Source organism: Truncatella angustata, assembly GCF_020726525.1.
Source record: "Truncatella angustata strain MPI-SDFR-AT-0073 chromosome Unknown BKA67scaffold_1, whole genome shotgun sequence".
Taxonomy (NCBI): Eukaryota; Fungi; Ascomycota; class Sordariomycetes; order Amphisphaeriales; family Sporocadaceae; genus Truncatella; species Truncatella angustata.
This window is the reverse complement of record NW_025763381.1, coordinates 6,078,481-6,103,709: the sequence shown is the minus strand read 5'-3', so window position 1 is coordinate 6,103,709 and position 25,229 is coordinate 6,078,481. Positions and strand designations below refer to the sequence as shown.

Genomic DNA, 25,229 nt, shown 5'->3' with positions numbered 1-25,229 from the left:
TTATTCATGCCGCCTACGGATAAGTTCATGCTTGCACGGGAATATCTGTCTAGCTTAGGTAGCCTCTATGCAAGAAACGCGAACGGGCCCCACTTCTGCGAGGCTGCGACTGGCCCCGGGCATTTCCTCAGTGAAGCATTTCTGAAGCTTGCCCGGGAGTAGTGAATTGTACGCAACTGTTCGACAACCTTCACCAATTCTACTTGGCCGAAACAGCTTCTGGACACAAGCTCAAGGAGAATACCACATGATGGCAGCAGCCACGCCCATTGCCACGTATGTGTCATTGCACCCCGACACATATGAACCCTGGCTTTGTTGGTGTCATTTACTAACCATGCAAGCAGTGTCTACGTCCGCAACCTAGAGGAGCGCGTCAAACCTGAGCCACTCAGGGAGGCCCTCGAGGCAATCTTCGGCGAATATGGAAACATCATTGATATTGTCGCCAAGACGAACCTGAAGGCCAAAGGCCAAGCCTTCATAGTATTCGACAACCCCGAGTCGGCGTTGAAGGCCGTCGAGGAGGTCCAAGGATTCGAGCTGTTCGAAAAGCCAATCCAAGTCGCCCTGGCAAGAACGAGAAGTGATGCAACAGTCAAGACTACTGGCAACGACGACGAGTTCGAGCACCACAAGCGCAGAAGACTGGCAGAGAAGGGTTCGTCGCCTTGCCTACCCATGATCGAGCTTCCGCTAACAACAGCACAGACAAGAAGAAGGCAGCCGAAGCCGCCCAGGAGCAGCAGAGGCTCAAGCGTCCTGGCGCCGCACCTGCACAAGATGCACGACCCGCCAAAGCTGCTCGCCCTGGCGGTCTCAAGTCCACGGCTCCTGGTGCCAACACGGTGGTGCCCGACGAGTACTTGCCACCGAACAAGATTTTGTTCGTACAGAACTTACCCGACGACTACGACGTCGAAGCTCTCACTGCTATCTTTGGACGGTACGAGGGCTTCCGCGAGGTTCGTTTGGTGCCTGGAAGACGCGGTATCGCGTTCGTCGAGTACGAGGCCGAGGCGGGAGCTATTACGGCCAAGGAGAACACGGCAGGCATGGCTCTGGCAGACGGTACGAAATTCATGAAGGTCACATACCAGCGACAGTAGTTGCTCCAGTAAAGCTTAGTATGCCCTTGTCCACAATTCATAAGATACCCAAATGCTATACTATTCAAGACCAACGCCAACATGCCATGACTGTATAAAGTAGTGCCTTGAAATCCATCAAGCGGTCCGTATTGCAGAAAGGAAAAGCAAAATGCAAATAAGGTGCTAGGTGGGACCATCACATGATTGTTGTCGTCGGACACTTCATGACTACATGCCTGAGAGTCCAAATCATCAGCGATCACCTCGGCGCTATCTGGACGTTGCATTTGGGGCGACCAAGTATTTCACTTGGTCGCAAATGGGCAAAGCGCACTCAGCCACATCAGCAGGTCTACATAGATGGAGTTAGATTTTGTAGAAAGAAGCTGTAAAGACGGTAGAGACTACCGCCGGCAGTTGCCATATTTTTCTTCTGGGGGGTTTGGTGGAGGAGGAGGGGGGGGTCTGTTTTGTTTTTTTGCCGCTGTATAAGTTCACGCATAGTTTAGATCCTCACCCATAAATCATGGGTATCCAAATCTGTCGTTGCTTAGAGCAATGCTGATAGGGCCCTAGGCAATACCACCACGCCTTGTTTCGCATTGCGCAGTTATGCAGAACAGACACGTTTGTTGCAATTTCGTAACATTTTCTCTTCTTGTGAGGCACTGCTGTTGGTACCAGAAATCTTAGTCAGCTGTAGTGTCATGGGTGACCTGCTACAAGGGTACATTTGAAGCAGAAGCCATCTTTTGTTCTCTTTGTCATGTTACCTAAGCCGAAGAGGCCATGCAATTTTTGTCATGTTCCACACACACAGACACCCAAAACGGCTCCCGGTTCTCCTAACATTATTCACGAATGAGTAAGCCGATACTTGACCATGAGGACGGCCACATGTTTGCCATGCTTGATGTGCTGATTCCGAACGAGTATTGTACGGTCAGCACTACATTGTTGAAAACATATCCGAATCAACCACACTACGTTACTGGTTACAAAAGCTATGATAACTGATTGGCTGATCATGAGTTGTCTTGAGTTGAGGTTTGTTATGTACATATAATCTTTTGTCCAAAAGAAGTATCTTTCGCGATTTTATCTAATAACTTACCTTGCAGCCGACTAGTCAATCACTTGTCGGTCCTTCTCTACCATAGGATCCCCAAGAGACAAAAACAAAGTAGGTCTTGTATAGTGTCTATAATATAACCATTACACGTGCAGTGATGCTGGCCACATCTGCAACGGTGCAATCCGATCGCATGCTGGACAATCCAGCCCATGTGCGACCACCGTAGAAAGTGGCGGAATTGAGGTCAAGATACAGGCTTGACAGAGCCTAGGATGCAATCGCAGCAGCTCTTGTGGGCGCACCTCCAAGTCGACCACTCCATGAGGTTTCACCATAAGCACTTACAGCAGCGCCATAGGCGATTGGGTTTGTCTTCATTACCTGGGGAAATCGGGTCGACAGTTGTGTCACCGTTCAGTGGTGTGACACAAGGAGCCAAGCTCGTTGGGGTGTTGGTGCAAGACATTATGGTGACTGGCGGCCGGTTGACGATGTCAGGAGAGCACCAAAACAGTGAGCGCTGGCCAAACGGGAAAAAGGTTATACTTCGACATCTGCATGTCTTGAAGATCTAGCGCCATGCTTCCTTTGTTGGTCACAAAGCATATGTTGGGTGAAAAATTCTTCAGTGAGGGGGTAATATTGCAGGCTCCTAGGTATGTATGTAATACTCTGTTGTCTCGATCGGCTTTAAAGCGGAGGGGAAAAAAAGACAAAAAAGGGCCACGGTGCTGTATACACGCAGCTTGCCGTCATGGTCGCGATTCGGGCACAATGTCTTTAGAAAATGACATCTTCATCCTCGGTTGAAGCTAATATATCAGCTGGTGTGTCGTCCTCCTCTGGCGCTACGTTCTCCTGACCATTAACGGCGTCTGCCTTTGCCTTTGCCAGTGCCTCCTTCTTGGCCTTCATTTCTGCATCAGCAGCAGCAACATCTCTTTGCTTCTTGCCGGCAACTTTCTTCAGACGATAGAACTCCTCTCTGTCCAGCTCATCAAGCTCAGAGTTGATGTCTACAGTGCATGTCAGTGTCAGCTACTACGTGGCGGGGCACACTACGCTGTGACTTACACTTGATGGTGTTTTCTGTTCGTGGAATGATGACATGCTCACTATCACGTGGTCAGTATTGCTTACGGTATGCGTGCGTGGATCATATGATTCATACATGGCGTTGACTATAACGGTGTTAGCGTGTAATCTCATGTCGTGGCCTCAACAATGTGCTTACCTCTTCGGTTGACGACCTTGATGACCTCGTCGAGGATAACAAAGGCCGTCTGGAGACTGGCGAGCTCGACCAGTGTTTCCACGGCTCTGGCGTACGTCTCTCTGCACCTCTGTACCTGCTGGCCACCTTTGCCGAGACCGGTCAAGCCAAAGTCGTTGTTGCCCTCGGTCTGGTAGCTTTCGAATGCCGGTAGCAAGACACCAGAAACGTTCTCTTGCTTTGTTCTGATTCTGAAGCGGGCCTGCCGCGCCGACTCTTGTACTTGATAGCCAATGTCTCCTCCTACTGCGTATGTGACTTCGGCGAGGGAGAACGCAGCAATCTGCATGACGCGACCCATCTTTCGCTTTGCTTCGTCGATTCTTCGTGTAATGTCTAGGGGATGGTTAGATGCATAGCCAAGAGATACGGGCCGGGGGCTGGATTACCTCGAAAGCGCCTAGGAGAGTAGATGTAGTTAGGAAGATGATCTGTGGTAGAGGTACAAGATGATTGACGCACTTGGTGAGGGCTTCGCTCTTTCTTTTTAACAAACTGTGTCCCTGTTCGGCTCCCTTGAGCTTGGCCTTCATGATACCCAGCGACTGGCGCGTCGGGAAGACGGCCTCGCGATCCTGCTCATCGTCAGCACGGCGGGACTCGCAACCTTCAAGTTGTATGGCAGTGACGTACTGCAGCTCCAGACATTCTGGGGGACTGTCAGGAGGTTGGTAGGGTCTACGAAATGTACTGGAGAGCGTGGGTTGGGGCCGAAAGACACAGAGAGGAGTCGGGCTGCAGATTAGTCGGGGAGGACTGCAGTTCAGAGCTCAAAGGGCAGTCGCTTCAATTCGAGTTGATGGACAGCGGTGCGATGAGGTGTTAGACTAGTTAGGTGATAGCTATATAGGTGATAACTTGACCTATGATGCCGTAGCCAGCTGCGCGGGTGCAGTACAAGCAGCTAAGCTCTCTTACGGCCTAGACTAGCCAACCACCAACTTCCCCTTCAGTGAGCGGCCTTCGCCTTGGAAGCTGGCAGAGCTCCAGACGGGCCACTGCGCTGATGCTCGTGCTGATGCCGACGCTGATGCCTCACTGACCGGGTGCTTTGCATGTCCCCTTGGTTGATTTCCTTTTTCTTTTTCATTGGTCCTTTTGGCGTTGCTCTTTATTGCTCCAAACCTCAAGTGCAACCTTGCCCATAACATAGTGGGGGGGGGGGGCCTTGCCGACTTTGACGACCCGCCCAGCCCGCCAGAGAACAAAGTCCAGCGCAGAAGGAAAGGTGCAGTCTCATTGGAGCATATCCCCAGTACCCATTAAGTCGCTTTCACCTCCCTACGCATTGCCTACGGATTGATTGCCTACGGATCCGTACCCTTGGCCGAATAAAAATAGTTGGCGCCCGCGACAACCACCAACACCACTCAAGTCATCCGGTGCAAGCACAGTAGGTTAGATGAGTAGTGCTGCAGTAGTATGCCGTATCGTGCCACACCCATCTACTATTAGCACCTAATCAGGCGAACCTTGCAAACCACTTCAACCTGCTGTTCCGTTCAGATAACCACCGGGGCGGAGACGATGTTGTGACGGCTGGTTTCACCCAAGTCGCAAAGACTGCTCTCACTCTTGTACATCGCTTTCGCGACCGCACAGGAGCAGCAGCACCAACTTCAACACCAACGCCAACGCCAATCGACGAACCCTCCACCATGGGCCCCAACCGGTTGCCCAACGGCTCCAGTGCGAGTACCAAAAGGCAACCAGACCTTCATCTTGTCGTACGCTTGACCCCGAACAGCAACCCCCAAGCCGGCAGCCACTGACCTCTCCTTTACCTTGCAGTCCGACGAAGACGCCGTCTACGAACAAGATATCCTTCGAGACCCCGGAAGCACAAAACCATGGCTGGCATACATCGAGTTCAAGTTACACCATGGCACAACCCAAGAGCAGGCATTCGTCCTCGAACGAGCTTCTATACAACTTCCTCGATCCTACAAGCTCTGGAAGATGGTAAGTCGGGAACAACGTGAGAACGTCTGCCGCTGTGCAACGTGTGTCTGGTTCTTTGCCCGAACAGAGGCTGACACTGCTTCTTCTTTTTATCTAGTACCTTCAATTCCGCACAAAGCATGTCTCCAAGCTGAACGCAGCTCAGCACGCTGTCGAATACCGGAAAGTGAACGCGCTCTTTGAACGCGCTCTCATCCTTCTCAACAAGATGCCAAGGATATGGGAACTCTACTTGAAGTTTCTGCTCAAGCAGCCCCTCGTAACCTTGACTCGACGAACATTCGACCGTGCTCTGCGTGCCCTGCCCATCACCCAGCACAACAGGATATGGGCGCTTTACAGACCCTTTGCCAATTCCGCTTCAGGGCCCACGGCAGTCAAGATCTGGAGGCGCTACATGCAGGTCCATCCCGAGGACGCCGAGGACTTCATCGAGCTTTTGGTCCACGAGACATTGTATACCGAGGCTGTCAAGAACTACATCGTCATACTAAACAACCCACGCTTCAACAGCAAGCAGAATAGAGGGCCCTACGAGTTGTGGAGTGAAATGGTCGACCTGCTCGTTGACCATGCTACCGAGATCGAAACCGGATACGAGACCGGTATCGATGCTGAGGCCATCATCCGCAGTGGCATCGATAGGTTCCCCGACCAGAGAGGTAAGCTGTTCTGCGGGCTAGCGACGTACTGGGTCAGAAGGGGCAGCTTCGAGCGCGCAAGAGATATATTTGAGGAAGGAATCACCACCGTCATGACCGTCCGCGATTTCACTCTCGTCTTTGATACCTACGCCGAATTCGAGGAGTCCATCATTGGGGCTTTGATGGAGATGGCTGCCAAGAGGACAGAGAGCGGCGGCGAGGACCAGGATGCCGACTTCGACCTGGATATTCGGATGATGCGCTTCGAGCAGCTCATGGACCGGCGGCCATTCCTACTCAATGATGTCCTGTTGCGACAGAACCCCAACAATGTGGCAGAGTGGGAGAAAAGGGTAGCACTCTGGGGAGACAACAAGCAAGAAGTCGTCCAGACGTACACAAACGCTATTGCTGCCATTCAACCCAAGAAGGCCGTTGGACCGTTCCATCAATTATGGGCCAACTACGCCAAGTTCTACGAAAACGGGGGGGACCTACGAAACGCCAGGGTCATCATGGAAAAGGCAGTCAAGGTTCCGTTCAAGTCCGTAGCTGAGCTGGCTGACATGTGGATCGAATGGGCCGAAATGGAGCTCCGCAACGAAAACTTCGACGAGGCGGTCCGCATCATGGCCAAGGCCGTCCAGGCACCCAAGCGATCAACAGTAGACTACTTTGACGAAGACCTTTCGCCTCAGCAAAGAGTGCACAAGAGCTGGAAGCTTTGGAGTTTCTACGTCGACCTTGTCGAATCCGTCTCCTCACTTGAGGAGACGAAGAAGGTCTATGAGCGTATCTTCGAGCTGCGCATCGCCACGCCACAGACCGTGGTCAACTACGCCAACCTTATGGAGGAACACAAGTATCACGAGGACTCATTCAGGATTTATGAGCGTGGACTTGATCTCTTCAGCTACCCGGTCGCCTTTGAGCTGTGGAACCTCTATCTCACAAAAGCTGTTGACCGCAAGCTTGGTATCGAGCGTTTGAGAGACTTGTTCGAGCAGGCCGTCGAGGATTGCCCGCCCAAGTTCGCCAAGACACTTTATCTGATGTACGGCAACTTGGAGGAAGAACGTGGTCTGGCTCGGCATGCAATGCGCATATACGACAGGGCAACGCAAGCCGTTTCCGACGAGGACCGCGCCGACATGTTCAATTTCTATATTACAAAATCAGCTTCCAACTTTGGTCTTCCTTCAACCCGCGGTATCTACGAGCGCGCGATTGCGGTCCTGCCTGACGAGGAAGCCAGGGATATGTGTCTCAAGTTCGCAGACATGGAGAAGAGACTTGGTGAAATTGACAGGGCGAGGGCAATTTACGGCCATGCCTCTCAGTTCTGCGACCCCAGGACCAACCCGGCCTTCTGGACCAAATGGGAGCAATTCGAAGTACAGCATGGAAACGAGGACACGTATCGCGAAATGCTGCGTATCAAGCGCTCTGTCCAGGCACAATATAACACCGACGTCAACTTTATCGCCTCGCAAGCCATCGCACGTAGCCAGGCCGCAAAGCAACAGGTCGCCAATGGAGAGCTGGATCAGGAGACCGCAGATGCCATGGAACAACTGGAGCGTCAGGCACGAGCGCCAGCGGGCTTTGTGGCAAGCAGCTCGGGTATTGCGGGTTCGCTGACACAGGAGGAACCAAAGCAGGCGGTCAATCCAGATGCGATTGACATTGACGGCATGGACGACGAATGATCAACAAACATGATTTTCAAAGGGGTCGGGGCAAGTTAGTTGTTTTTGCTGCTTGGCATGACTTTCTTGTGTACTTATCAAACGTCGTAAGGGGAGGCGTATTTGTGTTCTTTAGCTTTTAGGGATATCTGCCTCACATCACGAGGAGGAACTTCTGAACCGCGTCACTGGGACTTGAATCAAGATCTTATTGAACAACACGCAAAAGCAAATTTGGCCATTTCACATCCCGTGAAACTTGTCATAGTGCTCGGTGTGGCTCATGTCGGGGGATAATGCATTGTCTGGCCCTGTGATATAAGGCTTGCAATCACGTGGATAGCTATAGAGCTTCGAAGACACATCATAAAAACATGGCGGGTCATTGTAATTGGGTATATCATTCTGATCTGGTTTCATGGGTATACATTTGTGCGCAGACTCGTACACCGTACATAATTTCCAGGTTCAAGCTGCGGGTGACATGAGGTTGATGAGGTCAGAGCACGGAAGCTCGACGTCGAAAAATCCCAGTCTTCAACCCTGAAAAGCAAGGGGAAAAGGCATCGCGACTTCGGCATGAATTCAAAGCAAAACTCCAGTGCGACTCCATTCTGCCATGCGGATCACCTCGCAAGAACAAACCTCGCCTCATCCCACGTGGGTCGACTCAGAGAGGAAGCTAGATCTGACCCTTGCTGCTTCCGCTGCTGCTCTTGCGGCGGTGGGTCTTATCACCACCTCCAGCTACTTCCTTGACTTTCTCCTTGACCTTCCCGAAGAGCTTGGTATGCGTCTCGTGGAAGTCGTTGTCGCGGTCCTTGTTCCTCTGCACATGGCCGTCACGCGACCCCTGTGTCGAGTAGATCGAGCCTTTGCGTTGTTGGAAGCGCGAGGGTGGGACCTTGGACGCATCTTCATGTATGACACGATCAGTTCATGGCCTACTGAGATGGTGGGATATCATGCAAAATTGGGGGAGTACTGACCCCACTCGTCAGTGGCTGAGTAGTCCTTCGAGCTGCTGCGCTGTGTAGTACCAGTGGGAGATCCGATGGGGTTCTCGAGATGTGACTCCTCATGCTCCGGAGCGAAGCTGTTGTTGAACTGGACATGCTCCTGAGTGCCTGTGTTCAACGAATCGTGGTTGATACCCTCTTGGGGGCGATATTGTTCTATTACTTGACTGTTAGATAAGCTAGGCCTAGGGATTGTTCGTGGGTATCTCGAAGGATAGTGCCGGTGTCTCAAAGAGAATCGCAACCAGGATTCAAAACACCAGGTTGAGAACGCGCAGACGAACCTTGGGTGGCTTCCATTGAGACGATGATCGATGCTATGCTGGAGTGCAGGAATTGTCTGATCTGTACTGTACTGAATGAATCTAGATAATGGACTTGGTTTGGCTTAGTAAGTCGATAACAGATTTGTGTGACTCGAGCTGGGTGTCAAGACAAAGAGTGATGTTAGAAGCCGAGACAAAGGAGTATTTGTAGGACCAGAGGGGGAGAGGGCTTGGCGAAGGTTTCCAGGAGCGAGGTTACATATGTACTTGCGGGGAGAGATCATCTAAGCGCAGAACAGGGTGTCTATCTCAAGTCAAGTTTGCAGGCAGCAGATACGGTGGCAGTTTCTCGTTTCTGGGAAGGATCGTCCTAGTTGTTGGTGTGCTTTGACTGGTACCAAGTAGCTGCCTCATGTCCAATGCCAGTCAAGCATGTTTAGTCGAACTATCCAATGGCAAGGCGGCTATGCTGTCACGACCAGTCATGGATGAGATGGGGCGTTCGGTAAGCTTTTGGTAGCGATTGCTTCCCCTAAGCGAGATAGAATATTCACCCAGGTTAGAGCATTAATTCGTCATATGACATCCTAATTGTATGCTCAAAAGTTTGAGCCAAGAGGGGAGCTGCAGATTGAGTTTGGGCTGATACGGTTGCTAAGAAAAGCCAACCCTTTACAGCCTCAAGCGGCTCATGGTAGCTTGAGAAAAGCACCTGACAAACATTCCTCGGCTTTTGGATAGCTCCCAGGCAATCCGAACAACATAAGGCCTTTCGCCGTTATCGTGACGAATACGTGGCAGTGCAGTTCCATGCTGTTCTTATCTCACCTATCTTCTGAGGTTGCCCATCATCATCATCATCATCATCATCGGCATAATTGGTTCTCTCTTGGCGGGCGGCCTCAAAAAGAAACAGCTCTAAAAGCTGCATGCGTGATGTACAGTAGCACGCGACGCCTATCAACAATCAAAACTCGGAATGGGCCTTGACGTCACATAGCTATGACCTGGCTTTTACATAGCATCCAGGAGCTCTGGCGTAGATCCCCCGCATTTGTCGTCAACGGCGCTTAATCCTGTCGCTGCAGCCTGCCACTGCGTGAAACTGGTCATGAACAACGACTGTAGGATTGGGAAAAGAGTGTGCCATCTCTGGCAGAATTATCGCTGATATTCTGGCAGTGTGACTTTGCCATCCTGAGCAATGGAGATGCAGGCAGAATCCAAGCCGAAAGCTACAGCTCCTTCGAGCTTTCCAATCGGCGTACTCCATGGTAGCTGTTCGTGGGTGGCATATGGTCTAGATCATGCAGAGCTAAGCTAGCAGCTGCAGCTATTCGCAACAGATGGGATTGTTATTCGCCACATTTGGTGCACTTGGTACTGCAAATGCTGGCCATGACTCCATCAAAACACACAGTGGGTTACAGCGGGTCCGGGGTAGTTCAGCCTTTTGCCGGAAGGGTGGAACCTCAACAGGCTGGGTCTGGGGGGCGGAGACTACCGAACAACCAGTGACGCAAGTGCTGTCAACATGAATTCATCCCAACCACAATCTAAAGTCACAGGATACTTGGTACAGATATTAACTATCCCATACCAGTAATGGTGGACTATTTTCCAATAGGGAGTGCTAGATCTCGGTCTGTCAACGGTTTGTTTGAGCTTATCGTTGATTTGCAAACACTAGACTAAAGGATCATTTGAATTTACTAACTGATCAGAGTCAGATATGTCACCGAAACCCAACAGAACTAGCACTGTTTTTCGAGAGCCAAATGAGTCGTTAGGTATTAAGGAGTGTATTTGTCTTCTATGCAAGGAGCCAGACCCGTCTCGCCTCTCCGATAGTAGCCAGTTTGACTAGATTCTAGATTCTAAATACAGTGATAGATATGGTATGAAACAGTAAGGAAATAAGAGCATCAGTATCAGTATTATTGTCACAACAGCCTCCGATTAATGCCTTTCATCGAGACCTAATAGTCATCCTGGGTAAAGGTGGCTAGGCGCCGTGTAGCTTCGTTGTCAAATGGCAAGAGACCCCTTTAAGCAATCTCGCCATCCTCGCGGAGCTCCTGAATCTCCTCAGGTGAGAGGCCCTTGAGGGATATGGCACGCTTGACCATGGCGCGGGCCTCATCATCAGACCGCTTGACAGCAAGAGCAAGAGCCCGACGAGCCGCAGCGGGAGTGGTGGTGTTGGCCACTAAGATGGGTTAGTGATGGGGTGTTGATGTATTTGGCAGATCAGTGCGACTTACTCTGAACGGGGACCACACCACCGAAGGGACCGGCACGGGCGGCATTCATGCATCGTACCAGGCAGACGTTATCCTGTCCAGCGACAGTTCCGGTGCAGGAGGCATCAGCAGGTATGGCCGCCTTCATTGGGAAGTCAGACATGGCACCGTCTCGGTTGCGGGAGTTGGCACCAGGAGGGGACTGGGTAACCTGGATGTCGGTCCAGGTTGCGCCAGTTCCGTCGGCGTTCATGGCACAGGTGTAAGGACCACCACCATCAGCGTTGACCTGGTGAAGAGTCATGGTGAGCTCGCCACCCTGGCTGACCTGGGGAAGCTGATCACCGGTCTCAGCCATGATAGCTTTGGTGCCGGTCTCGAGGTTGTTGTTGCCAGCACCGACGGTCTCGCCGAATGTGTCAGCCTGGTCACCCTTGAATCGGGTTGAGTCCTGCTGGAAGGGGTCGCGTCGCGTTCCATCGCGAGGAGTGCTGCTGTCAACACCGAGGGCCACTAGGTCAGATTGTTAGCATTGTAAAGCATTGTCGACTAGGGAGAATATCCAACTCACTTCCGGAGCCACCGGCGTCACCGACAGCCTTGATGACAGCACCGTGGCCGGCAACAAGCTGAGCAGTGGTCATGAGACCAAGGGCGATAACGGCTCTGAAAGAAGACATCTTGAAATGTGAGATGATAAGATATTAACGAATAGATAAAGACCTGACCGGCAGGAGAGATTAAGAATTGAAGATAGAAGTGAAGGGCTGACGAAGGCTGTTGATCTGAAGCTGTTGATGCTGATGATGAGGAGAAGAAAGACAACTTACCGACACAAGAGACTACCTTCTTATAGAGAATTAATCTCAGCGACGCCGGTATGTCAAGCCTGAGCCTTCACGATAAGTGTGACCGGCATAGGCAGTGTCTTCCAATGTCACGGTCGGCGGTGCCAAGCCAAACAAGTTAGCGCCGGCATTGACACGGAAGGCAGTATTGACGACCTGATCGCAGGAGAAGTCTGGTGGGCCGCCTCTCCTAGAAGGTTTCGCAGATGGGACGAAGTCAAATAACTCCCTGCCACCTCTTTGCCACTAACCTTCGGATAGATGTGCTTTGGTTGGTCTGACTTGAAGGGGAGAAACATTGTTCTAGGCTGTGTTGTCATTCTGTCTATACTATGAGACGAGGTTGGGCTCAGTTACGATCGAGGGTTTGATGCTAGATGACTGTAGACAGTATAGATGGTGGAATAGTCGTTTGACACTCATTTGCTGAACCAATCGCATCACTACGTAGGCTTAAGCTTTTGATCTTCCATAGATGCAGTGATTGCCGTGATCCGGAAGATCGCCAAGGCAATCTGCGGGCTGGTTCGCAAACATCTAGCCTGGACTAGAGAAGTTCTTCGCTCTGGGAGCGGGTAGTGCGCAAGGACCATCACACGGGGGACCAGGGTCACCCAGTGTTTCCATGTGCTCTCTCCAGCTTGTTTGAGCGATCAAAGAAACAGACGGTATATTGAGGACTGAATCTCGATACGCGATTGGTGCAACAAGATCCAGTCTCATGCTGTGGTACCTGGTTGTTGATCAGTGCAGGTTTGCGGCGGTGCTAGACCCCAGCAGTAGTATAGGGTTGCCAATAAGGTAGTGGAACCAATGAGCTTAATTGACAGACGCCGAATGTCAAACACAAATGCAATGGTGTAGGATCAGAGCTGGGAAAACCCTCTGCCAAGAGCCTCTTGGCAGTTTCAACGCACGACTCACTGCTTGAAGCGTTCTTCTCTGGGGTCTGAGCCCCCAGTCCGGTCGTGGCACGGATCTTCAAGCTCACAGGGTTTGCATTCAGTGTCGCCGAACCCTCAGCCCCTTTGACAGTAGTCATTGAACTCAATGCGTAGTGTTGTTTAGAGCCAGAGTCTGATCGGCGCTGCGATTGGATAATCAACCTGTTAACTGACAGGCATTCAAAAGTGACGCTCCGAGTAGACAATGTCTACTAGACATTGATCTTGCAGTTGACCCTCCTTATTGTAACTGACAAGGGTTTCGGCTAAACTAGTCCCGACTTGGCCATGGCACGCCGCGTGAAGAGAGGCTGAGGCTATCCATCTGATAAAAACCTGCGTCGATACAGCCAAGCTGTAGGAGATGGTAGCAGAGACTGTCATAGATGCATTGAAGCATACTTTCGAATCGCGGGAGAAGGCGCCGTGCACCATTTCGAACCGGAAGGACTATCACTTTTGGTATGCTCGTCCATTGCGCACCGGCAGGTCGCCTTCTTAAAAAGCTGAGAGCGCCTTGGCTACGCAACATATGGCATAATTACTTTTGAAGCAATTGCGATTGCAAGGCTCGTCGTACGAAAGTGTGCTCTTGGCTTTTGCTCATCAAGTCCTAAAGACAGCCCGGACTTCTTCTTCGGTATCTCCTTAATTACTTGAAGTAGCTGCAATCAATTCAAGCTCTGCGGTATCTCGCAACTCTCTGCAGCTTCTCAAGTCCATTGAGGATGCTACATACTGTACGGATCTGCATAGGGGGATGAGTTGCCGATTTGTTGGCAATGTCGTGGCACTAGCTCTTTTGTGATCGCTTTGTTGAATATCCTTCTATCATGTATTCACTTGGCTTGTCTAGACGAATTGAAACTCCACAATACAGTCATTGCAACTGCGTTTTCACAGCATCACAAGTTTGCAATCGTTAGTGCAGCCCATAGAGCAGTTTTGCACCTGTTTATGCCCAATTCTGGTGTCAACCCGCTTTTCGACCTTGAGGCTAGGTTCGTAGATGCTTTTGGAAGTCAACGGCGCCCAATCTTTCCCTTGATGTTCGCCCAGTAACTAGGGTGGCCTGAATCAAACACACCAGATGATTTGACTCATTCAGCAATTCGATGAGTCCTTGCAGACTACCGATCCGCACATTCAAAATCCACCACTTAACATCCAAACGTCTCAACTCTAGTCGTAGCAGGAGATACCTCCCCCAAATATCAGCGTTTCTCATGTCCAAGAGAAAATCTGATGAATTAGACGACATTTATTCATTCCAGCGACCAAGGCAAATCAGGAAGATGGGGTCAAATCCCGTGACCACAACCATCGAGCTGACCGCTCAGGAAGCTCGGCTCAAAGGTCTTTTACTAGACGTTGCTCGCTTCATCGACGAGTCAAAGTCGTCCCCTGATGAGCCGGTAGTATTGCGCTGGGCTGGTGGGTGGGTGCGGGACAAGCTTCTTGGTATTGCATCCCATGATATTGACACAGCGATCAACACCATGACGGGAGAAGCTTTCAGCTCCAAGATTGTGGAACTGTGCGAGCAACCAGAAATCGCCACGAAGCATGGTGTTAGTGCCACCGATATTGGCAACCTTCACAAGATTGCAGCAAATCCCGAAAAGTCAAAGCATTTGGAGACTACTACAATTAGACTCCTGGGTTACGATGTTGATTTTGTCAATCTTCGCAAGGAGACGTACACCGAAGACAGTCGTAATCCACAGATGGAGTTTGGTACAGCTGAAGAAGACGCATTGCGCCGAGATGCTACAATCAATGCGCTCTTCTACAATCTTAACACCGGCAAGGTCGAGGACTTCACAGGCGGCTTGGTAGACATGGAGTCGAAACTCATCAGAACACCGTTGGAACCATTTCAGACGTTTATGGACGATCCTCTGAGAGTTCTGCGACTGATCCGGTTTGCCAGCCGCTTGGAATTCACCATTGACTCAGAAGCTGAGCAGGCTATGAGTGACCATCGTGTGCTGGATGCACTACGAATGAAGATCAGCCGGGAACGAGTGGGTGTGGAATTCGAGAAAATGCTGAAAAGTAGGAACCCTGAAATTCAACTGCTGACCGCGAATCTATACTAACGACAATTTTACATAGGCAGCCATCCACGCAATGCACTGGAGAGAATACATAAACTCGGCTTGTACCATACTGTATTCACAGATCCTGAGAAGCACGACATGCCCAAACCCGACATAACAAACTTTAGCACATCGTATGAATGTCTCGATTCTTTACGCCAAAACAAGACACCAGGATCAATTTACGATGTACTTGTCCGTTCGGACGAAGCGAACTACTTCGCATGGGTTCTAGCAGCTCTAACCCCGTGGGAATTTGTTGCACCCGTCCCTTATCACGGCGAGGGCAAGCCACCGCTACCTTGGGCTACTCTTGCGGCACGGGAAGGCATCAAAGCACCGAACAAATTAAGTGATGTCATCACCGCTTCTCACAAGCATAGAGACGAGATTCTGGCTTTCAAAGCTGCAGTCTGCGAGAAGGCATCTTACATTCAAGAGAGGGATCGTTTCGGAATGGCTATTCGAGAATGGGAGGCAAGAGGTGGACACTGGAAGCTACAGGTGTTGTCGGCTCTGTTATACGACGCATTGCAGTCTCTGCCACCAAAGGCTGCGTCACCCAACGACCCAGCTTTCGTTGCGGGATGGCAATCTTTCCTGGACCATCTCCAAGGGTTGGATGTGATGGAGGCGCCAACGCTGAAGCGAATCATCGATGGAAAACAGCTCGCTAAAGCTCTGGGGGCTAAACCGGGAATCTGGATGGCTAAGGCCTTGGATATTTGCGTAGCATGGCAACTTCGAAATCCCAACGCCACGGATCCCACCGGTGCCATTGAAGAAGTCCGCAGCAAGAAAGACGAGTATAACTTTCCAATCTAAAAGAATACCAAGGAAATTTAAATTCTGTGAGAATTCCGTGGTACTGGAAAATACGATATTATACCCATATACTTTTTGATAAACTTGCCAGTCCTGATGTGGAATTAGAAAGAAAGAAGAAACCGTCCTCTTGTCTTTATCGTAGCATGTGCTTTAGTTTAGCGTCTGTGGCACATCCATCGATCGTCGCAATCAATGAATATAGGAGGCGGAGGTTGTAACAATATCATGCAAAATCGATGACATGTGGCATCTTGCGTGGAAGTGAATCAGCCAAAAGTCCTCCAAACCCATAGAGCGCAGTTGACTTTTGTCGAAAAGTTGCACATTATCCCGGCCAGGTATGTTTTGGTCGATCAAGATCTTGCAAGGCGACATGGTAAATCTTCCGCCGACCACTGAATGGGATGTACACATGATTCCTCACTCACAAACCTTGCGTAGCAATAACACCAAGTCATCCCTTGCAGATGAGTAACATCGAGACGTTGCTTCTAGGAAAGGTATTTTCCATTTGCGGATGGCTTCCCAACGGATCGTTACACAACATGCCGATGCCTGGGCTTCGCGTCATACAGCGCCCCGACTCACATAAACTTGGGATGGTTGCAGGCGCATCATAGGTTCGATCATATAATATTGGCAAGAAAAAATACAGAAGACAACCTGTAAATGTGAATGGAAGTGCAATAGTTTATGTATTGGAAAACGACGGGATTGGTAAGTGTCCAAGTAGCACTGGCTGGAATGATCAATATTTTTTGTTGACTGTACCTGCCAGTACTGCAATCTGTTTTTTTCCTACTTCAGCAATCAACTTGAAACCAACCTACCAAAACTTTACTCACGAACCTGTCATGTGTTATGCTGCTGGGGCTAGGGTTCCGCTCACAAAAAGAATTCAACGAGTCGCCAACCGGGTCACGCATGCCGTTTTGAGAACAAAGAAGAATTGAATCAACTGGACAGTACCAGTTCCCGTGGTGCTCGCGCAGGACAGGGATGTAAGTCGATGTTCCTTGCAGACTTCAGGGAGCCAAACTTTTCAAACCTGCCACTATTTTCCAAGGCTATCCATCTCAGCCGCCCATCGCAATGTCAGTGGCTTACAAGATTCGTTATGCCCGTCATGCTCTGTCGCTGTCGAACGCGAAGGACAACTCGGGAGTCGATCTCTTCGATCCGCCCCTAACGACAAGAGAGGACGAGGAGAGCATGTCTCTGATCGGGAAGCTTGATGATGGGAAGCGCGGGGGAGGCGAGGACTACGCGCTGGGGGATATGCGTAGAAAGTTCGAAAACTTTGCCTCTCTCCGTAATCAGAGCAAGGTCTTCGTCGTCTCTCCTCTGACCAGGGTCGTGCAGACATTCCTTCTCGCTGTACCCGACAGCACGCTGAAGGGTGCCAGAATCGTCGTCGAGCCTTTGCTGGTAGAGCAGACGCGTTGGTTCTCAGATAGGTCCAGTTCCGTAAGGGAAATCCAAGCCATCATGCGCGGCGCTCTCGAAAGGAAGAACCGAGGACAGGAAGAGCCTCTCGTGATTGGGGACCTGAACATCGATTGGTCCAAGATGCTCCAGCCAAGGGATGAGCAAGGCGAGTTCTGCGGCTCCCAAGAGACGATGGACCAGGAATCTACAGATAAGGGATGGCACTTGAAGAACAATTTTTGGGCTCCTAGTCACCTGATTGATCGAGGTCTACGAGCTACCAGGGAAGTCATCCAGATATGCCGCGAAGTGAAGAGAGAAGCTGGCAATTACGATGATTACGCGGTCTGCGTGTTCGGACATGGTGGTTTCGTCAACTACATGGTCGAAGAAGTCGGTGCAGTTGACTTAACGGTGGAGCCAAAGAAGTTATCAGCCTGGTCCGTTGGCGAGATTAGGGACTACGAAATCGAAGACATCGTTCCTTTGGCGGCTCCTCAAGGGAAGTTATTCACACAGCCTTCAAGGAGAAAACTATATGACCTGACCATAGAGGCCAAGGCCCGCGCGGGGTTGATGGAGGCTATCGTAGAGAAAGACACAAGGGACCAATATGGTGAACAACACAAGTCGGTGGCGAGCTTATACAAAGCAACAGATATCACAGGCAAAAACCCCAACCCAAACATGGAGGACGACTCCGGAAACAAGCTGGGCGAGCTCAGTGTTGTAGAGTACCGCGAGCAACTCAAAATCGAGTCAGAGAAGAAGCGTAAAGGCCTTTAAGACTTGATAATAGTATGGTCTCTATAAGTATGACACAGCCCGTGCATGTGGTGTACGCGTGGCTAGCTTCCACAACACCATAACAGGAAAAATATCTCTACTGGCATTTACGTTCATCTATTTGTGAATGTGTTATACTTTCTCTCAATTCATGTATCTGCTTTGGATTCAATTATTTAGCGTCGTGGTGTTTTTCAATTCCACCAGAAGCTGACAGAGAAGCTAACACTCAATCCTCGAACGTAGTGCCACCAGCCGATTGGGATGTACAGAGAATCGCCAGGTTCAAGAATACAGTCTAGGTAGGCTATGTTTTGGAAAGTCTCCCGCTGGCTCTCTGCCGCCTCTTGTCCTAGGGAATCCTCTGTATCTTGGTTGGCACTATCCCATCCTTCCAAGACCCCAACATCCAACAGACTCGTATTTCCCATGTCAACGCCATTCTCTTGGCCACGAGCCTGCATTCTCTGTGTTTCTAGCGGTGAGTAGAGACGCACATACTTACGACCAACCACTTGCACTAGAATGTTGTGATACGGATCGGTGTGCAGTGGGGTTATAGTACCCGGAGGACCAAACCAGGCGTTTAGTAGTGGTTCATCTAGTTCAGGCTGATCCATGCTCGGATCAGTGGGATGCTGGGGCGGAGAGGTATAGCAGTAGTCTGGTATGAAGATATCCTTGCGTAGTACAGGAAGTTGAGTGAAAAGGGGATGTTGAGCCAGGTATCCAATGTGTTGGTCATCATAAAGTGCTTCGTCCTTGGGAGTATCACCTCTGGCGAATACAGAGCGGTCAACGTAACGTTTGAGAAATTCTTCGAAGGTCACTAGTTTCTGGCCCCAGCCTTCATCTACATAGCTTCGGCCTATTTCAACAGGCACCAGTCGACGGCCGTCAAACGTCCGGGACAGCAGATATCCGGGCTGGTTCCATGGGTTTGTCGTTCTGGCAGGCCAATCTTCGGCTACACCTGTGAGAACAATTGGTTCGGGTCCCAGTTTTGGATTGTCCACGTGATCTAAATATCCTTGGAAAGACTCCATAGGCATAGACGCAATGCGTTTAATCGGATAACTCACTGGAGGTGTGAATGGCTCGATGGTTGAGAAAGCAGTAGCCTCTTTCGGTATGGAATTGCGCTGCTCATTGAAAGTGTGCATATTTCGTTTGACTCGCTTAGCGGGATTTTCAGCGCTGTCGGAATGATGACCGACACCTTCAGAGACGTTAGTTGTTGTTTGCTGGAGTAATCCCAAAGCTTCGTCTATCCATGTTCGACCTCTTTTTTCTCCTGCTGCACCGGCCAAGATGAGCGCCAAATCAAGGGACCTGACGAGTTCCGTGAGCACTGAGCCATCTATTCCGAGCGTCTTCCCAATCGAATTCGTGTGATCAGGTGGGACTTGGAATAAGAGGAAGCAGAACTTCAGAATACTCGCATCCGTGTACAGTTGCCTCCAACATGTGGGTAGATCTTTGTAGAGAAAAGCATAGAACTTTGAGTATGCAATGGAGATGATATCATCCAATCTTTTCAGCACAAGCTCCTGCGCGGGTGCATAGGATCCACGTGAGCTATCCTTGCACCTTTGCCATTGGTACGTCTTGGAAACATGTAACGCTGATTGTCCTAACAGACTTATCAGCGCACGACCACATCCTGATAGGTCCGATTTGATGTTACGGACGCTGGTTGCTTCATCTAGGAGCAGTGCACATTCATTGTTGATTTGATCCACCCCGTTGGCACAAAAGTCAATGAGCTGAGTGCGCTCTTGAGCCATAATCAATGCCCACAAACTCAACCGGTTGCCTTCCGTCCTGGCGGTAGATGATAGCAGCTGCTCTCAATTCCAATTCAGAGGGCTCCGTCGTTGCTCTTGATTGCCTTTATTTATTTTTTTCCTTGGGGGGAGGGTTTCTTTTTTTGTTGCGGATGTTACATATAACACATCCACGGTTGCTGTTCAGTCCTAACCATTAATTAGTAACCTAACCTAGTCTAGACTAACCAAGTGCTTGTCAGTAGGGGCCGCTGACAGTGGCCCGTGCGTTTTCAGTTACTAGATATTGCCAGGGCGCGAAACAGGTTCATTTCACCAGCCTGAGTCTGGTCACGAAAGAGAACTGCGTCTTTGTTATCATAGTGTCAAATAGAGTAAATCAAACAAGAGAAGTCATCATCATTAGGCAAGTTTTTGTGTATTATAGTGCTCTCTAATCTATAGAAACTGGGCTTCAAAATGGGTATATCACGCTTGAACATCGAAACACGTCTAGACAGGCTGCCTACTAAATACTGGCTCTACGAGGGGCCATTGTCCTCCTGAGAGCTTTCTTGGCTTCCGTTTCTTCTACTAATGGGAGTTCACCTTCCTCGCGCAGGCGAGCCAAAGTTTCCTTACCATACTGGTACCCCATCTGGTAAATCTCATCAAATTTGCCAAAGTCAAGGGTTCCGTAGTCATCAATAGGCGGACGCATGTATACGCAGCCAGGCATCGTTTTAGCTCTCTCGAGTGCATCAACACTTGAGACGTATGCTAGGCGACCCTGGATCTCAGCCAAGGTCGGAGGGTTAGGTATGGATGAAAACGGATTCCATCTGTTGACAAATGCCCATGTTCCCGACAGAGTGTCTCCGTAGGCCTGTGGTGTATCGTCATCCAACGATCCGACATCAATGGCGAAGATAACGTCAGCGCCGACGGACTTCATATGAGAGACGGTCAGGTTGTCTATGTAACCTCCATCGAGTAGCATGCTGCCTTCATCGCATAGTGGCGGTAGAAGACCTGCCAGAGACATAGAAGCTCGCACATACCGCCAAGCATACCCACTGGTGTGGATCTCGCCTCTACTTTTGCTAATGTTTGTAGTATTGCAGTAATACTCCAACCAGAAGTCCTCAATCTGATGATTCCCAAATGCTTTGAAAATACCACGATTGAACTCATGACCGGTCGTGTAAGAAGCAGAAGGGTAGGTCAGGTCAAGCGCGAAACGCCACATGCTCCCCATTCTCCCAGCGAACTTCTTGGCCAACCCAAACATGGGGACCACATCTGCATGTCGGGCATACAATGCTCCAATGAAAGCACCAATAGATGTCCCTCCAATGACATCAATTGGAATTCCAGCTTCCTCCATGGCTGTTATAATGCCAATCTGAGAAATACCGCGAGCACCACCACCACCAAGAACGAGGCCAACTGATTTACCACAGAGCCGTCTGGCCAGCCGGTGAAAGTCGCCTTTGAAGGGTGCATCGGGTGAATAGTAAGCAGTATGCTGCATCTTGCGACTAGTATACTTCTGAATCTCGGCTTGAAGAACTTGGACTCGTTCTTTCAAAGCAGCGCGGAGACGCTTAGATGGAGGATGCACCGGGACCGCATTTGTCTTGAAAGCCATCTGTATGTGATAGTGGCCACCATTGATCCAGACACGGTTCCTCAACCAAGATCTGGTGAGGCCTGGTGGGGAGTATCTATCGGCATGGACCAAGACCAATATTTTCCGCGCTGTTGATTTCTGGCCAAGCATGAACCTCTCATACTCGCCAATCTCTGGGGATGCCTCTGCCAGACCAACAAGGAGGATACAATCAGCTTGTGTGATACAAGTTTGGGTCCAAGGCGAGTTGACGTTAGTATCTGAAAAACAGTTAGCTTCAATAGTGGCCATAGTTATGTTCATGAAGAGTTAGGTATAGATGGCAGTCAGGAAAAAATTAGAGTATGTTTTGGCCGTCATCGACAAGCTTGGGAGTTTGTGAAATTCTCATCATACTGCACGAGATATGCTGGGTAAAAAGATCATGGAAAATGACTTACCAGCAACATAAACAACCAACCCGTATTTCTCTTCCAAGTCAGCAAGGTACTGAGACAATTTGAGCTTGCCCATCTTGTTAAAGGCATACTTGCCGAGATGGTTGAGGATCGCGGATTGGTTAAGAGAAGTGGCGCCACCAGGAACGCCAACTTGCGTAAGGGCGTTCAACAATCGATTGCCAAAATCCACCACAGGCACACCTGAAGTCACAGGGAGAATGGCAACTGTCCTCATGTTCGTAGTCGAAGAGATCTTGTTGATAGACGTTCCAGCTGTGCTATCCTTAGCCAATGCTTTGGAGGGGTCGTCCACCAGCGTCCTCATTCGAGACGCAATGATCTTGGAGATCTTGATGGTGATATTCGGATGTTCTTGTGCAAGACTGTTGAATAATGTTCGAGGGAACTTTACAAGTTCGGTGTCTCGAATAGCATGTAAAGTGCCCGATCGAGTGGATTCGGTCAGGACCTCCAGCTCACCGACACTGTCACCTTGACCAAACTCAGCACGAACGTTGAGCCCGCCATCTCTCCTGTCCTCAATGAGACGAAGTCGCCCGTTGAGCACTAGATAAATGGCTTCGCTCTCTTCATCCTTGTTGAACAAAACCTGACCGGCATTGATTTGGACCCATTCAAGCGCGAAATCAATATGCAAGATAAGCTGCGGCAGGAGATTTGTGAGTCTCTTAGCCATGGTGAGCAGAACGATAGGGTATTTTTCCACTATACGCTCCAACGATGCTCGAGGTATAAAACCAACATAGACATCTGTCTTGGCCACGACATCAACAAAGGAGCGATACGACGAGACCGTTCCAATGTAACCGGCAAGACCTCCGGGTTTGACGAGGCCAACATTACGTCGGCCTATCCTGCTCTTCTTCTTGCTCTCGGCTGCACTAATCCCTGCATTGGACGCTCGGCTGGAAGGGGTGGGCGTTTTGGAGGAAGAGCGTATGTGTGATGCTTGGGCATCTTCACGGTGCATGGCTGACATAGACATTCGGCTGGAGGAGCTCAGAATCTCTGGGCTAGAATCTTCAGATGGTACACCGATGTCAAGGAAGCCATCAACTACATAGTAGATGCCGGGACTACGCTCTCCCTGCTCCACGAGCACAGAACCCTGAGGAAAGAAGACAATCTCGACCTCCTGCCGCATTTCTGCCGCAAGAAGCTGAGGATTTGGGACTCCAGTCATGGACATGCCACCAGATGTCATCGACTCTGCATCCCAGTCGTGTGAACCTTCGACAGAATCCATGAATCCAAAAGCATTGTTGCTGAAGACCGCTCTTTGTCTCCGCTGATCGTAAGAGACAAGCCGTGGAGATGCTTCCACAGAATCCGGGCCTCTGGAAGAACCTCCAGAGCTCAGTCCCAGAGCGGTAAATACACATTCTAAGATAGATACTCGAAACAGGTTGTCCTCGTCAACCGACTCTCTGGGATCCATCGAAATGCGTGTCCGCTTTTGAGTAGAAAATGGGTCAAACGCGTGACGGGTCAAAGGGCTGGCGCCGTCCGCGCGTGCAAAAGGATCTCCAGATTGCCAAGGTGTGACAGGAATGTCAAGTGTTCCTGGTACCCGAGAACCGCCAGTGCGTGCAGATTGGATATTAGCTAGTAAGTCACCAGGGCCAGCAGTATGTAGGGATGACCGCTCCCTGGGCGGAGCGATGGTCGAGGCGACGACCGAGGTCGCCCGAGCCTTGGTCATAGCCTGCACGACGGCCTCTCTCCGTAGACCTGTGCTAGAACTGCGCCGGCGAGAGGTGGTTGATGCATTATGCAGAGCGATACCCTTGCCACTATCCTCTTCGCTGGTTCGTTCTCTCTCTGATTGAAACTTCTCTTTGAGCCGTTCAAGAGCGTCACCGCGCAATATATTGGGCAGTTGACAAGCTGAGAAATTGATCATGCTCTTCTCGATATGCAGCACTTCGTTTGACAAGCCTAGGTAGTTGTACGCCGTGGCAAGGGTTACACGCTGGAACCTGGATAAAATGACATGAACAATGTGTGCAGTAGCTTTCGGGTACATTTTTATCAACCGACGAAAAGCATTAGCCGGGATAATAGCGATAGTGGTGTCGACAGTGGCCCGGGCGACAATGTCAGGATGAACAGACTTGGTGGCCATCCTCCTCGGTATAGGACGAGCTGGACGCCGTGGTGTTGACGACTGATCGAGTGACATCGGCGGGATCTGGTTGAAGTAGCTTCCATTGGGAGAGCTAAGAGGTATAACCTCGGCCTCGTCCACCAGTTGCGCTCGCTTTCCATCTCTGTCGGGCAGAGGTGTGGTGGGTAAGGAATCTGACACATGACGTGCATGTGCCAGCGCAGCACTTGGAGGTCCAAGGTGGTCATTAAAGGAAGCCGCAGTCGAAGCTGGTGCGGAATCATCAGATGGTAGTCGTAGCTGTACATCTTCGGTAAACAATGACATGATGGAGAATAGTGACGACATTGGCGCTCCATTTCGAACCTCAGTAAGAAGCTGGTAAGGCTGATTGCCCGAAGAGAACTGATGTTCTTCATCGTTGGAGGAACTCGTTGCCTCACTGCCACCATTTCGCTTCGCTGATTTGACGAATATCTCCACCAGGCCGTCAACCACAAGACAGAAGCCCTGCTCCTCTTCTAGATTCAACGTCTCGCCCGCAATGAGTTTTCTGGTCTGCATGCTTCGAGTCAACTCGTGGAAGACAGGGCGTTCAAGGTATCCAAAGATCTTCAGGCCACTGAGGAATTCGTCCAAGTAGTTTGTCAGGCCTGGCTTGCTTCCTTCATCATGAGTATCCGGAGGAAGATCAAGTTCGGGCTCCTTGCGTTGAGGTTCGGGGGGAAGGCGAGAGTACATGTTCAAGTACCTGTATCTTACGACCCATGTAACCGCGGACACGACCATGGCAAATATCAACGCCCTGTCCACATGATTATTAATTTTTCCAAGTTCAGATAAGTACTTTGTGTGCAACGTACAGTGTTGTAAAATTCATGGTGACGGTCAGATTCGTGGCAAACAGCTGATATATCAGAGTTGAGACAGAAATGGTGGTGAGCTTCAAACTCCAGTAGACAATGGATGAGAGCAGCTGGAGGATGAACAATATCGCTCTTCCGAACCAGCCGAGCCACGATGACCCTTTTGCTGTGACGAGTGCATCAACGTCTGTCATGGCGG

General features: G+C 50.3%; 9 protein-coding genes across 9 annotated transcripts; 4 read left to right on the top strand and 5 right to left on the bottom strand.

The window, feature by feature from the left end:
* The first annotated feature begins 141 nt into the window (after window positions 1-141).
* BKA67DRAFT_617250 (uncharacterized protein) lies at window positions 142-1,190 on the top strand. Its single transcript, XM_046105445.1, has 3 exons — window positions 142-276; window positions 348-661; window positions 712-1,190. Exons 1-3 carry the CDS (start codon window positions 248-250, stop codon window positions 1,107-1,109), a joined length of 741 nt encoding a protein of 246 aa, XP_045964873.1. The 5' UTR covers window positions 142-247; the 3' UTR covers window positions 1,110-1,190.
* Window positions 1,191-2,843: 1,653 nt separating this feature from the next.
* On the bottom strand, window positions 2,844-4,226 carry BKA67DRAFT_64235 (V-type proton ATPase subunit D). The gene is made up of 7 exons (XM_046105797.1): window positions 4,073-4,226; window positions 3,902-4,014; window positions 3,829-3,839; window positions 3,401-3,775; window positions 3,338-3,347; window positions 3,241-3,281; window positions 2,844-3,182 (listed from the first exon to the last, which is right to left on the bottom strand). Exons 1-7 carry the CDS (start codon window positions 4,085-4,087, stop codon window positions 2,947-2,949), a joined length of 801 nt encoding a protein of 266 aa, XP_045964872.1. The 5' UTR covers window positions 4,088-4,226; the 3' UTR covers window positions 2,844-2,946.
* Window positions 4,227-5,097: 871 nt separating this feature from the next.
* Window positions 5,098-7,754, top strand: BKA67DRAFT_653901 (uncharacterized protein; the record flags this gene model as incomplete). Its single annotated transcript, XM_046106465.1, has 3 exons — window positions 5,098-5,166; window positions 5,231-5,401; window positions 5,499-7,754. The coding sequence occupies 3 exons, from the start codon at window positions 5,098-5,100 to the stop codon at window positions 7,752-7,754; spliced, it is 2,496 nt and encodes an 831-aa protein (XP_045964871.1).
* Window positions 7,755-8,415: 661 nt separating this feature from the next.
* Window positions 8,416-9,052, bottom strand: BKA67DRAFT_530825 (uncharacterized protein; the record flags this gene model as incomplete). Its single annotated transcript, XM_046099295.1, has 3 exons — window positions 8,416-8,648; window positions 8,723-8,914; window positions 9,037-9,052. 3 exons carry the CDS (start codon window positions 9,050-9,052, stop codon window positions 8,416-8,418), a joined length of 441 nt encoding a protein of 146 aa, XP_045964870.1.
* A 2,014-nt stretch (window positions 9,053-11,066) lies between these two features.
* Window positions 11,067-11,941, bottom strand: BKA67DRAFT_653899 (uncharacterized protein; the record flags this gene model as incomplete). The annotated part of the gene is made up of 3 exons (XM_046106464.1): window positions 11,067-11,227; window positions 11,283-11,774; window positions 11,833-11,941. 3 exons carry the CDS (start codon window positions 11,939-11,941, stop codon window positions 11,067-11,069), a joined length of 762 nt encoding a protein of 253 aa, XP_045964869.1.
* Window positions 11,942-14,348: 2,407 nt separating this feature from the next.
* BKA67DRAFT_511430 (uncharacterized protein) lies at window positions 14,349-15,980 on the top strand (the record flags this gene model as incomplete). The annotated part of the gene is made up of 2 exons (XM_046097404.1): window positions 14,349-15,111; window positions 15,172-15,980. 2 exons carry the CDS (start codon window positions 14,349-14,351, stop codon window positions 15,978-15,980), a joined length of 1,572 nt encoding a protein of 523 aa, XP_045964868.1.
* A 696-nt stretch (window positions 15,981-16,676) lies between these two features.
* Window positions 16,677-18,197, top strand: BKA67DRAFT_667652 (uncharacterized protein; the record flags this gene model as incomplete). Its single annotated transcript, XM_046108619.1, has 3 exons — window positions 16,677-16,700; window positions 16,861-16,984; window positions 17,050-18,197. The coding sequence occupies 3 exons, from the start codon at window positions 16,677-16,679 to the stop codon at window positions 18,195-18,197; spliced, it is 1,296 nt and encodes a 431-aa protein (XP_045964867.1).
* BKA67DRAFT_549027 (uncharacterized protein) lies at window positions 18,146-20,166 on the bottom strand. Its single transcript, XM_046101548.1, has one exon. The coding sequence runs from the start codon at window positions 19,982-19,984 to the stop codon at window positions 18,392-18,394; it is 1,593 nt and encodes a 530-aa protein (XP_045964866.1). The 5' UTR covers window positions 19,985-20,166; the 3' UTR covers window positions 18,146-18,391.
* A 326-nt stretch (window positions 20,167-20,492) lies between these two features.
* On the bottom strand, window positions 20,493-25,224 carry BKA67DRAFT_510718 (lysophospholipase NTE1; the record flags this gene model as incomplete). The annotated part of the gene is made up of 3 exons (XM_046097349.1): window positions 20,493-21,856; window positions 22,037-24,969; window positions 25,028-25,224. The coding sequence occupies 3 exons, from the start codon at window positions 25,222-25,224 to the stop codon at window positions 20,493-20,495; spliced, it is 4,494 nt and encodes a 1,497-aa protein (XP_045964865.1).
* Window positions 25,225-25,229: the final 5 nt, after the last annotated feature.

Bases quoted from the DNA above. Each gene is read 5' to 3' on its own strand.
- BKA67DRAFT_617250 (XM_046105445.1), top strand. From the start codon at position 248: ATGATGGCAGCAGCCACGCCCATTGCCAC. The intron at 277-347 runs GTATGTGTCATT...CCATGCAAGCAG, and splicing joins GCAGCCACGCCCATTGCCAC to TGTCTACGTCCGCAACCTAG. The intron at 662-711 runs GTTCGTCGCCTT...ACAACAGCACAG, and splicing joins CAGAAGACTGGCAGAGAAGG to ACAAGAAGAAGGCAGCCGAA.
- BKA67DRAFT_64235 (XM_046105797.1), bottom strand. The intron at 3,183-3,240 runs GTAAGTCACAGC...CATGCACTGTAG, and splicing joins AACAGAAAACACCATCAAGT to ACATCAACTCTGAGCTTGAT.
- BKA67DRAFT_549027 (XM_046101548.1), bottom strand. From the start codon at position 19,984: ATGGCTCAAGAGCGCACTCAGCTCATTGACTTTTGTGCCAACGGGGTG.